The sequence below is a fragment of the Zingiber officinale genome, chromosome 9B (assembly GCF_018446385.1).
Source record: "Zingiber officinale cultivar Zhangliang chromosome 9B, Zo_v1.1, whole genome shotgun sequence".
Classification (NCBI taxonomy): Eukaryota; Viridiplantae; Streptophyta; class Magnoliopsida; order Zingiberales; family Zingiberaceae; genus Zingiber; species Zingiber officinale.
In genome coordinates this window covers 78541343-78554950 of record NC_056003.1, presented here as the reverse complement: position 1 = coordinate 78554950, position 13608 = coordinate 78541343, and the positions used below count along the sequence as shown (strand labels likewise).

The following is a 13608-nucleotide window of genomic DNA, read 5'->3' as shown; positions in this document are numbered from 1 at the left end:
TCACAGAGTTTAGTAATGACTTATTCGCGATGAAAAATTTTTGTCACAGAGTTTAATATTTTTTTGGGTAACGATTATTACTAATTATAAGGAAAAGGAAAGAACCAACACCCTCATCGTCTTAACCTTGGCATAAAAATACTAAAAGAAATCAAAGATTCGACTTTTGTGTTTCATGAAATATATACTTAAATGCTTATCAATGTGCCATCTACTAGTTGAACAAAGAATTGTTTTCCACTTAGAGATTTCACCTCAAACAAACTCAATACACCCAAATATTTCAACTCTTAACTTATGCTTCCTCCCTGGGCTATAAACTTGAAGTATACATTTTGCTGCTTTGTAAGGAATTGATGATTACATAGGTTCAGCCTTTACTCTTGGCTAATCTATTAAAGGATTAATTAGTCATGTTCTCTATGCATGGACTGACTTCTTCTACCACAATTAGTTAGGTAAACCTTCTTCAATTGAATTAAACTATTCAGAAACTTTGGATTATTTCTTAAGTGCGCAACATAATTTATTTCCCTTGCTACTGCTAGTGACAATCTGCTTAGCTCCTATGTCACTAATTACCACTGTTTAATTAATGGAGAAATACTCTTTGTTTAATGATATTTAGCTAAAGCTAGATTTAGATTATTTTTATAGTCTATATTTCAACATCACCTATTCTAGCAATCTTAACGACAATAGTACTCTCCGACTTTGCTTTCCCAAAGTTCTCTAGCTTGTTAGCTGTAAAATACTTTTCCAAAAAACTTGATAATCTTAATCTCCAAGACAATAATCCACTCAGTATCAAGTTCTGCAATGTGGTGCAACTCACTACATAGATGTAGTAATTTCTTCTTTTGTCCCAAGATCTCATCTACCCTTGTATTTCTTGTATTTCTTTCTTTCATAATTTCTACTTCATGTGTTCAAGCCTATGCAATTCTTTGATCTATCTCAACTTTATGCGATCAATCTTATACCAAGACTTGTCTCAAGTATCTTTGATAGTAGAGATAATATCTTCTTAAAGATAGTGTTCTACATCTTTCAGATCTTATAACACGACCCTAATTTGGATGAAACAAAACTATTAGGGTAGTACACGAGCCACGTCCCAAGCTTGACGAATAGATGCACTCGCAAATGGTTAACCGAAGTAATAAGCCAATGGATGTTCATGCCAATTTATTAATTAGGTGGTTACACCAAAAGTGGTCTTGGTAAATATTACTTTAAAGTCACAAATCATCAATAAGATAGAGATCGTAAGGTTATAGATCCAACACAGCATTGTTAAGAAGGTCCTATGAGGCAAGAGAAACAAGATCTGTTTAGGCATGTTGTCCCACATATTTTTCCCCAAATAAAAAAAAATAGAAAGCATAAACTCCCTGAGGAATAAAAAGCATGTACTAATTAAGTAAGCTTCTTTAAGTTTGGATGAATACAATCCAAGGAGTGAAAAAAAAAACTTTCAAGAACCCTAATTATACTCACAAGCAATGACAAGTTGTGTGTCCGGATAATTTTGTGTATAATATAATCAGATTTGTTATGCTAAGACTAGGAGAATCTCATATAGTAGCAGTAACATGACTTTGATTTCATTTCAAAGAGATCAGCTAAACCACCTTATATAAAGATGTAGGATAAAGCAAAATCCATTGAAATTTACCCCCAAGCACAATATGGCTTTGATCTTCTCTGGTTCGCACAATCTATGCATACTCAAAAGTTAACTTCTAGTATATTTATCCCATTTGAAATTTAAACTTTACTCCTTTTATTATTCCTATGGAGCCAATCATTTTATTCATGATAGGGGAGGCAAAGGTGATCCCATCTAGTTTAGCTACAAAATCAATCCCTTAAAACATGTGTAATAGGCTCATTTAGTTGAGAAGTGGCAGTCTTAGTGCCTAGCTTAGCATTGATGGTGTCTTTAGAGATGCATCTACAGTGGAGAATCTTTCAGCTGCTATCAGTGCCTGACAGCTATCCTCTCTTCACAATGATTCTCCTAATTAATTATAAACTACTTTGCAGCTGCCTGTTGCTATGCTTACAACCTGAATTTCATTGCATATATCAAAAAATAAAATAAAATAAAATAAAAAATTGGATGCAGAAAATGAAAAGCTAGAAAAAGTTGAAAATATGTGCAACGGAATTCCACCTCAGCTGTTTCAGAACTACAAATTTCTCTCCTTTTTATAATTTTCTTCTGAATCATATCACAAGTAATTAATCTAAGTCACCCACGGACAATGGATATTAACTAACAGTCCCCTTTCTTGCAACAAAAGGTGCAAGTGACCTCCTAAACATACTGGAGCACATGTGCATTGTGCTTGTAATCTGCTCGCACATGCTGGAATCCAACATGGGGCTTGCTATTTCCTGCTTCTCTCACAAGGTTTACATGCCATATGCCCCGATAATAAAAAGATTAAAGTTTAAAATTCAAATGCGATAAATATTTTAGAGATTAGCTTTTGAATTTATTAGATTAAAAAAAAAGGTTTAATTGCCGGATGGATGCCTGTGCTTCCGGTTGCCTAAGAATATATCACGGCTCTTATATTAAAAGGGCACCATACAACCTATCACACAGAAACTTATACCGAGTGACACCCACTCACGCATATGAATGGGCCAGTGTACTGTCACTTGTTTATTCTGAATTATATATCCACCTATGTGCAGCAAACCTGCTCATTAGTTTATGCATAGTACAGTAGAGGAGGCATAGGGGGAGCAGCATCATGCATGGAAGAAGAAGAATAATCAGAGCTAGATGGTCCTTGAAAACAAGGGCCAAGACAAGCGCAATCTAAGGTCTTCCTGTTGGGTCTGCATCATGCAGTCACCCTCCCTTCCCCTCTCTCTTGGGATGTCTGCAACTATAATTCTTTATGCCACCGATGGAGTTGTCTTCAATCCCATCCTTTTAATTGTTTTTCATCGCTACGTAATATTATAAACCCTAGAGGGGATGGAGGCCAAATATAATAAGACCTTTACTTTCAAGCTTGTATAATCTAAGCACGCTATACCTTTGAACGATCCTATTCGTGGATAAATATGGAGCAAAGTGAAGAACATATCCACCGGCACAATCTCTTCTTCTTCCTTTCTGCTTCTCTTACTTGATTATTACTTTCTAGTTAGCTGGAATAGCAGAGAGCATGCCGAAGCTGTTTGGGATCGACGTGGTGTCCAAGGAGGAAGAGGCCTGGCCGGGGTCCGACTCGTCGTCGACGACGACGACGACGGAGCCCCGCTGCGGGGAGGGGAGGAAGTACGAGTGCCAGTACTGCTGCCGCGAGTTCGCCAACTCGCAGGCGCTGGGCGGCCACCAGAACGCGCACAAGAAGGAGCGGCAGAAGCTGAAGCGCGCCGCCCAGATGCAGCACTACCAGCACCTCCACGGCAGCAGTGGCGGCGGTATTCTGTTTCATAGAAATCCCATCGTGTCGGCCTTCGCCCCGCCGCCTCACCTCTTCCCGGACAATCCGCCGGCCTCCCCAACATCCGGGTGGGTCTACTTCTCCCGAGATGCATCCGCAGCGCCACCGGCGCCGCCCTTCAACGGTTGCGTGTTTCCCTCCTCCAGTAGCTCCACCCGGTTCCCAGCGGTTACGCCCGCGTACAACTACTCCGCCGCCAGCTACGGCCACGAAGAGACCTCCTACGCCAGGTTCACCGTCTCCAGCCAGAGCAAGACGGCGAGAAGGGAGGAGGCGCTGGAGTTGGATCTCCAACTCAGCCTGGCTCCCGCTGGATCCTGACTCGCAGCATGGAAAAAATGCCTCTTTTTCTTAAACTATGAACAAGCAAGATCAGCGATGACCACGACGCCTTTAATTAGGTGCACTACAGACCCTGTAAATTTCTTAATATCCGTGCTTTATCATCATTCTTTTCACATTTAATTTCTGTTTGTGACCATTCCACAACGATTCACCAGTTTAAATTACTCAAATCCTGAGAATAAAGCAGTGTGGAGGATGGTGCTCATCACAAACTAAACAAACAACAAAATTAAAACGGAGAAATTAAAAGCATATATATATATATATATATATATATAATCATCATAACTAAAACATTTTAAGAAATATTAAAAAATAGATACATAAATCATCATTTTATTTTTTATGTCTCATTATTTTACATTTTACATGTCTATCCTTAAATATCTTCTTAAAATTTTCTTTAAATATATCAATTTTTTATATATAAATATATATATATGAAACTGTCCGTATGAAGGAAACTGGAAAAATGAGAATGAGGTGACCGTTGACGTGATGAAGACCTCGATCCTGCAAAACAAAATCAAAATCAGGGAAGAAGTTCCTGGCATTGGCCCTCCGACGCTCAAGTTAAAATCATGAAGAGAATGAGTAATCCCGAAAATAGAAAATCTTGCCTTTCTCATATCTGGTGTACCCTTTTGTAATTGTTCATCTGTCCTTATTTAATGATATTAATTATAAGAGAAAGACTTTTTTATCTTAACTTCCGTGCATTGATGATAAATGTAGTGTTCTTCTTTGTCTTGGCTTCCTCATATTTAATGATAGACGACGTGTTCTATTTTGCTTCCTTGTCTCCTCCTGTGTAATGTCATCCATTGCGCTGGACGAGCGGTTCGTTTACCTACCAACCAGCCCATGATGCCCCAACCGGCCAGGTGATGTCTGCTCGGCCACTCCTTTGCTGACCAGGATAACTGTAAGTCCGACGTTGATCGTGTTGGTACAATCAACCTCCAAGGTTTTAATGTCCGATAAATATGTTTAAGTATGTTTAATAGAGCTTGATCATGGGAAGTTTTAGTCATCGCTAGGCAAGGGTGAGAAGTCAACCAAGTAACTAGTCCTAATTACGGTTAGGCATGGGAAGTCCTAGTTGTAGGCTAGGCAAAGGAAATCTCGGTATATCGTGAAAGTCAGGTGGATTCAATAGGTCTGGAGGACCTGATCCCTGGGTAGCCGAATACTGAGGCAAGGAAAATCTCGGTAGATCGTGGAAGCCTGGTGGAAAGGTCTGGAGGACCTGATCTCTGGGTAGCTGAATACTAAGTCTTGGCGAATGAAGTCAAGTAGAGAAAATCCTAGGGGGTGGTAACCTTAGGTTCTAGTAAGTGAAGCCAAATGGTGAAAATCCTTAGGGGAGATAACCTTAGGTAGCGAGAAGTCTTGGATGAGTGAACTCTAAGCAAGGTTGATCGGATGGTTTCGGGTCGACCGCGTGCGGTCGACCGGACTAGTGGATCTTGGTGATTCTAAGTTTAGTTTTACCATAGTATTCTGTATTGCTATTATTGCTGCTGGCTAATGTAGTATTGCAGGAAAGACCTTAGTGGATCAGGTGATCAGACACTGAGCAGAGAATGTCCAAACAAGTTTGGAGAACCAATGTTTGGCAAGTAAGTTGAGGTAAGCAACTGGAGAAGCGGCAGTGAGGTCGTGTTCCTGAAAGGAACAACCTAAGGTCGCTGATCCAACTGAAAAAATCGGGAAGGTTTCCGAGTTGAGATCAAGACAATTCTACTGTCTAATATTACTCATGCATTATATATTACTGTGCTAACATTTTTGTTGCAGGGATACTTTGTTTAACTTTGTATTGCAGGTTTGGCCGGATTAGTCAACCGAACATAGGGATCGGTCGACCGAACCAGATTAACTCAGCACAGATCAATTCAATCAGCAACAATCAGAAGCAAAAGGAAACTACACTGATTGGTCGACCAAACCAGAGGATCGGTCGACCGAACGATCAACCATTAAAGACATAGTAAATGCGAATCTCGGCAAATCTCGACGAACAGGGAAGGAGCCCGTTCGGTCGACCGAACAAAGGTATTGGTCGACCGAATCCTTAATGGTCATTAATTGCCAAAGATTAAATCAGCATCGGATCTTAGCCAGGAAGGAAGGGAGCTGGTTCGATCGACCGAACCCTAGGATCGGTTGACCGAACCTCGACGATTCTTATAAAAAGGAGTTTGAGGTCCGAGGCTGGAAATAACTCTGTTCTTCTTTGAAAATCATCTCTGTCAAGCTTCTGCTACTGCTCTACGGCTCGCAAGCTGCTTCGTTCAGAAGTACTGACCAAGCTCCATCGTCTATTATTGTCGGTATATTTTACTTTAGAAAAGCATGCATTGTACTTAAATTCTTACAAGATAGTAGGGTGTTACTATCTTGCATATTGTACGCACTGCTTCTTTCCGAGGTTTTCGGAAAAAAGAGTATTAGTGGATTGTCCATTGGTGCGGTCAAGGATCGCGAGCCTTGGAGTAGGACTTCACCTAGGCTTCAAACCAAGTAACCGAACTCTTCTTTATTTTTCCGCTGCATGACTTTGTTTTTAACAAGTAAAAGAAAAAATTTTAAAAGCGCAATATTCACCCCCGCCCCTCTATCGCACTTATTCGATCTAACAGATTGTCTTGACTTTGACCGACATCGTGTCAATTGACCCGTGACAAGTGGATTCTCCCTTATCATCGCATCACAAGCCTCCCCCTCAAGTCTAGTCGAAGGAGGCTACAGGTTCGACTGACTGGACAATTGGTCCTTGACGATTTTTTACGTTCGATCGGAATGTTCGGTCTCTAATGTCCGATCGGTGCATCAACCAACGCTGCTCGATCTCTGTCTGACCATGGTAAATGGATGATCGGAGGGTCTTTAGTTTCAATGAATGCTTGTCCGTCCGACTAAGCTTTATTTTCTTCGATTATTTTAGTTTTTTAACTCATTTTTCAAGCATCGCGTAAACTCATGGCTTCGTGATTCTTCCAACCGGTAACGACTTATCTACTTAGCCGATCGATCCATTTTGTTTTCAAGGTCGTCGCTTGACCATTTAACATGGGTGTAATGTCGCCGCTCGACCCATTGATGCAACTTGACCGCTGATGATGACAGGAGTTTAAGGTTGTCGCTCAACCGCTAACAAAGATAGGGGATTAAGATTGCCACTCGACCAGTGATGAAAACGGGGTTTTAAGGTCTCCACTTGACCGTTGATAAAGATAAGTGTTTAAGGTCGCCGCTTGACCGCTGATGACGATAGGAGTTTAAGGTTACCGCTCGACCATTGACAAAAATAGGGGTTTAAGGTCGCCGCTCGACCGCTGATGAAGATAGGGGTTTAAGGTCGTCGTTCGACCATTGACGAAGACAAGGGTTTAACGTTGCCGCTCGACCATTGATGAAGACAGGGGTTTAAGGTCGCCACTCGACCATTGACGAAGATAGGGATTTAAGGTTGCCGCTTGACCGTTGATGATGACAGGGGTTTAAGGTCGCTGCTCGACCGTTAATGATGATAGGGGTTTAAGGTCGCCGCTCGACCGTTGATGACGACAAGAGTTTAAGGTCGTCGCTCGACCATTGATGTCAACATGGGTTTAAGGTCGTCGCTCGACCGTTGATGACGATAAGGGTTTAAGGTCGTCGTTCGACCGTTGACGAACACATGGGTTTAAGGTCCCTGTTCGACCGTTGATGACGATAAGAGTTTAAGGTCGTCGCTCGACCGTTAACTTAGCCTGGTCAGCCCAAGTGTCTGAAAAACTTCAGTTTTTATTCATGTCGGTCATGCATCTAGAAGGAATATATACAAGTACATTTATATTTGCTCACACACCTCTCACCTAGGCCTATAGGATTGAAGATGATTTACACTCCACGACCACTCGAGTCATATCCCATTTTCGTCTTCCAAGTAATAGGCCCGCGAGCGGAGTTTCTGTATGACTTTGTAAGGTCCCACCCATGGAGCTTCAAGTTTAGTGATGTCGCCGACTGGCTTGATTTTCTTTCACACTAGATCATCGACCTGGAAAGACCTCGGGATCACCCTCCTGTTGTAGTTCTACCTCATCTGCTGTCAGTAAGCCATTAGTTGAACGACCGCTTTATCCCGCGTTTCATCCACCAAGTCTAGCTCCATTAGCCTTCGCTCTCCACTACCTTCGTCGTAGAATCGCACTCGGTCGGATTCTGTTCCAATCTCTACAGGAACCACCGCTTCTCCTCCGTACACCAGTTGGAACGGTGTTACGCCGGTTGGCTCCTTTGGAGTTGTGTGAAGTGCCCACAAGACACTTGAGAGCTCGTCGACCCAACTACCTCCTATGTGGTCGAGCTGAGTTCGTAAGCCTTTGAGAATCTCTCGGTTTGTGACATCCACCTGGCCGTTGCTCTGGGGGTAGGTGACTAAGGTGAAGGTCTGCTAGATGTCATAGGCCTCACACCACTCCCTAAGCTTCTGACACGCGAACTGCCTCCCATTATCCGAGACGAGCTGGCCGGGGATGCTGAACCGACAGAGGATGTTCTGCTAGATGAACTTAATGACCATCTGCTCACTTATCTTTGCCAGGGGAAAATTCTCCACCCATTTTGAAAAGTAGTCCACATCGACGAGCAGAAACCTCCGCTGACTGGTTGCCATGGGGAACGACCTCACGATGTCCATGCCCCAATGGTCGAACAGGCAAGATACAGTGGATGACTTCATTTCTTCAGTCAGCTGGTGCGAAATATTGTGATACTTTTAGCAGGATATACATGTGGCTGCCTTCCGAGCGGCATCCTCTTAGAGGGTTGGCTAGAAGTATCTGGCCATGAGAATCTTTCAAGCTAGCGACCGACCGCCCGGATGGCTTCTATAGGAGCCTTGGTGTACTTCTTTCAAAATGTAAGTCACATCCGCTAATCAAATTGTATAAATATATTTTTCCACTGAACCCCTTAATTTCACAATAACGTTATAGTAACGAGCCCAAGATCGCTCTCGAGGAACCAACAGTATGATGTAATTTAGGATTGTATTTTTATTCCTATTTTTGGGGTTTTCGATATAAAAATGGAATTTGGGGGAGTTAAATGCTTTGAATCTAAATCTAACAAAAGTGAAACACAGCAGTAAAGAAATTAATCTAAAACAAGAGTGAAACCTAAACAAATGAAATCTACTTGTGTGTCAACGATCAAACCATAATGCATTGTCACCCTACATTATAATTAAATCATCAACACACATCAAACGAAGATTGAAATAACAAGACTCAAGTAAATATAATCTACAACACCAATTAAAACCCTAGCTTGAATTTAAACTCTAAACACTTAACCAAGCAACAAATTAAAATTAAAGTAAGCTTCAACAAAGAAAGAAATGTTAACTACTTGCATAAAAAGATAACAAAACATAAAAGTAATATGTGTTAAGCTATAAAACAGTAAGAAAAAGAAATAAACCCTAACCAATCCAATCCCTCAACCAATCTAACAAAGCTTCACACTCTTGCCGTCACACAAGAGTGTCAATGTCGAGACCACCCAACTATGGACCTCAATGGAGCATCTCAGTGCTTATCAGCTCTAGGAGTGTTCAACAACGCCGACGGACCACCCCCGACGAGCTAAGAACATCCCGGAACCCAGAATTGCTGAAAATGCTGGAAATATGCTAATCTGGACCTCTGGATCTGGAGTGGAGCTGTGGATGGCGGATGGGCATCGGATGGAGTTCAGGAACACCGGCGGACCACCTCCGAGTGTTGCTGATGGACGGAGATACCGTAGATTTGAAGGACCACCTCCAAATCTCGGCGGGAACAGAAAATCACAGAAAAGAGAATTGCGCTGGAAGGAACACCTGCCGGCGGCTCCAGATGATCGGGATAAGCTGCCGTGAAGCTCTACAATGAAGTTGAAACTTGAGAGATCGATTGGAGAAAGAATCGGGGTCGAAATCCGCTGGAAGACGCGCGCCGGGACTGAGCTGCGCGAAGGGGATCTACGAAGGCACTGTATCACTGTAGCTTCTCTTTTGAATCAGATCTGGATCTGATCGGACGGCTGGGATTGATTTGGAGCTAAATCAACGGTGAAAGTTTGCCCAAAATCCTATCTGAATGTACTAATCTTGCTCTAGGGTATGGATCTACTCTCCCTTAAGTCGGATCGACCAAATCATCACTGGATGGCCCAGATCTGCCCTATCTTCAATGAACGGTCCAGATTAATTCGGCCTGGATCAATGGCTAGATGAACTCCGATCTGGATCAAAACTTCTGGATCTTCATCAATGGCTCAGATCTGCTCCCCATTAGGTTGGATCGGCCAGATCTTCAACGGATGGTTCGGATCTCTCCTATTCTTGATAAACGGCCCATAATGCTTCAAAGCTTGATCTTCTCGTTTAAACTCCGATTCGAGCCCAATTTCGGTCCAAATAGATACAAATCCAAGATTCTTTAATACCTACAAAATAAGAATCAAATATTAGCATCAAATAACACAAAAATACAATAATTTGTAATTAGGTCCAAAATAGATACAATGCACAAAATATGATGTAACCATGATTTAAACCTATAAAATCAACATCAAACTATGCATATATGAATCAAAATAATACAATGAAATCATGGTTATCAAATCCCCGACACTTAGTCTTGAACGCCCCGTGAAAGTAAAGAAAACTCAAAATCATCTTCATAGAAAATTCCTTAGCAATATCTAAAAGATAGTAAAAAGAATTTAACTAAGACCATCTAAAGATCACCAACAATCATGTATACAATCCAAACAATAATCAATAGGTATGGTAGTTTTAATCCAATTGAAAAATTAAGCAAGTTGCAATCTCAAAGGATTTATCTAATCTATCTCTCACACTCAAAAATGTGTATAAGTGGAGCTCACTCAATGCAACTCATAACATTTCACTACCATAAGCTTGCTTATATTCTACTTCTCCACCACTATAGAACATAACATACATGAATCAAAAGGATTTATCAACAAGAATTTAAAATGGAAGTAAGAATAACAATGAAAGTGAATGAAATAGGCAAAAGAAAAGTATTAAATGAAAAATTGAGGAGATTAGCGTATTGGAGGAATATACTTGATGAGTTGACCATTTTGATGTGAAAAGAGATGAATACCATTTATTTTTATTAATTCAACATATCAAGCTAACCTCTCCTTCAATTTGATGGCAAACAAAGAATCTTGATACTCTATCTTCCACTTGATACTCTCTTGATGTGCCATTTTACAAAAAAATTTCACTGTATTTAAACTGTTTTTCCACTTCAATTTCAGCATTTGAAACCAACACAATTCAAGTCACCTTAAGGAGAATAGCTCCCTCCCCCACACTTAAAACATTGTCTGTCTCGGGCAATGAAAAACCATGAATCAAATCAAGTTGATACTTCTTGTAGCTACTGTTTCTGTGTCAATCTGATATGGCAACTGAAATTTCCTGTTTTGAATCATAAAGGTCGTGAAGAGAAGACAACACCAAATATACCAAGATATTAAATGTTGTGCAGAACTTGCAACCACAATTAAGCTCACTCTTTTGCTCAGCAATATCTTTCATTGTTCATGCATGTCTAAAGAAAACAAATTCAGCAAAGCTTAATGAATTAAATCACCACAAGGTCCAACGTTTCAGCAACATGGACTAGGAGATCAGATCTGAAAACAACCATTTAGCATTGAATTCTGGATTTGAATACTGATTTCCTCACTGATCAGATCATGCATTTGTTGTGGCTAGACAGTTTCAGCAAATCAGTGCACTAACTAGCATAAATTGACTTAAGCTTCAGCAATTCAAGTTGATGCAGTTTCAGTTTCAGACTTGAGGTTTCTGAATTCTTAAATTTGGCATTGATTCAGTATATCAAGTTTAAACGTGCCATTCAGATATTAATATAAGGCTTCAGCTTTAATGAACTGCAGAAGCTATACAGCAAGAGTCCATATTGAATCTCATTCTAAGCATTTCAATTCACTGAATAGTTACAATTCTGTAAAGATCTTATAGGGCAGCAAGGGCTATAGTACTCAATCAAAACTCCATGCACTTGCAACAAGTTGAATTTGAGATTAAAATTGGCATAATCAGATTTTCAATCCTTGAAGTTTTAATCTCCCTACAACATCTTATTAAGCATTTGATAAACAACCTCTTAAATTCAGTTCATTCCAGCTCAAACAAGTCAAATTGCAGATTGGCACAGTCCTTCAACTCAACCCTTTTACAACTTCAAAAATTCCAGATTAGCACACAATTTAGTTTCTCAATGATTTGAGAATTTAGAGAAGAAGTTGGCACACAATTGACACAACAATCAAAGACCAACAACTCACAAATCAGTATCAAAACCACAGAAACGTCTCCATTCTATTCTTCCTTCCTTCTGCAATAGAACAGCTCTTAACAAAATTTCCCTTGACAAATTCAGCATGTAAGCTATAAGGATTCAATTTCTGAGCACTGATTCTAAAATGCTGCAAATTTGGCACACAAAAATTAAAATGTTCTACTTGAGTATCCGTAAAAACAGATTCCTCTAAACGTTTCCTCAAACGGAACCTTAAATTATCTCATCTACCATTCTGAAATTCAATCATATGCCATTCTATATTTCAAATTCCAGCAGCTCATGATTCTGGTATCTAACAAATACACTTCATTAAATCATATACATTAAGCTTATTCAAACTGACCAGCAATTTCCTTAGCATCCATGATAGCAAGAGAAAGAAACAAATTAAAACTTCACAAATTCAGCAACAAACTCCTTTTGAATAACTGGAAAAACCAGCTCAACTCAACTTGCAAAGCTCAGTTACTAATTCTGATATCAATTTCAGAAACAGTACAAAAATTTGGCACAAAACAGTTTTATGTTATATAAACAGGTATTCTACTGATTTCAGTGCAATTGATTCCAGTTCTGGTTCTGAAATTTAAATGTAAGAGCATCCTCTTAGAGTGTTGCCATTGAAGCCATAGTAAGTTAATCTTTAACAACATAATTTAAGTTGTATCCACATCACTCTCTGATTTAGTTATTCACTTAACCTCTGAAATCACAGCTTCAGTTTGGAACTTTGATTTCATTTCTGCAAATGCTGCAGAAATTTCGAGTTTGGATCTGGTTTTTTTTTTTTCAGAGCTAAGTTCAGCATTTTGATTTTAATTTCAGAAATGCAATCAATGGATCTGGAATTTACTTCTGAATTTTTAGAATCAGGAATTCCATTTCAGTAGTAGATTCCAGTTTCTTGAACTGAGTTTAAGAAACCATACTTTTGAAAATACAACATCAACAATTCAGGAACATAAATTCCTTCAGATTTTCCACATCACAGAATCAATTCAATTCAACATTTAATTGCCCTAACAATGGAAAGTATTCCTCACCAGCAACTAACATACCAACATTGCAAACTTCTTGTAGATTGCAGATATTAATTTTCAGAATTAGATACGTGAAGAACTATGTATCACTATTCTTTAATATCCAGTTAATGACTTCAAAATTGTTTCCCAACAGCTACACACATTCATTAAAATGTGCCCATCAATTTACCACACTGCCTTTCCTTTGTGCACCTGCTGATTTCTGCATTTTTCTGCATTCTGCACCTTCTTTAGCTTTTCATTCCTGAACAGCATGAATGTTCTGATTTGAGCATGTTTCTACAGATTAAACATCATTCTGTTGTACACAAATTCCAGCTACCAAAAATTCCAGCAGAT

At 39.9% G+C, this 13608-nt stretch overlaps 1 protein-coding gene across 1 annotated transcript; it reads left to right on the top strand.

The window, feature by feature from the left end:
- Positions 1 to 2737: 2737 nt before the first annotated feature.
- Positions 2738 to 3938, top strand: LOC122025140 (zinc finger protein GIS3-like). The gene has a single exon (XM_042583905.1). The coding sequence runs from the start codon at positions 3192 to 3194 to the stop codon at positions 3792 to 3794; it is 603 nt and encodes a 200-aa protein (XP_042439839.1). The 5' UTR covers positions 2738 to 3191; the 3' UTR covers positions 3795 to 3938.
- Positions 3939 to 13608: the final 9670 nt, after the last annotated feature.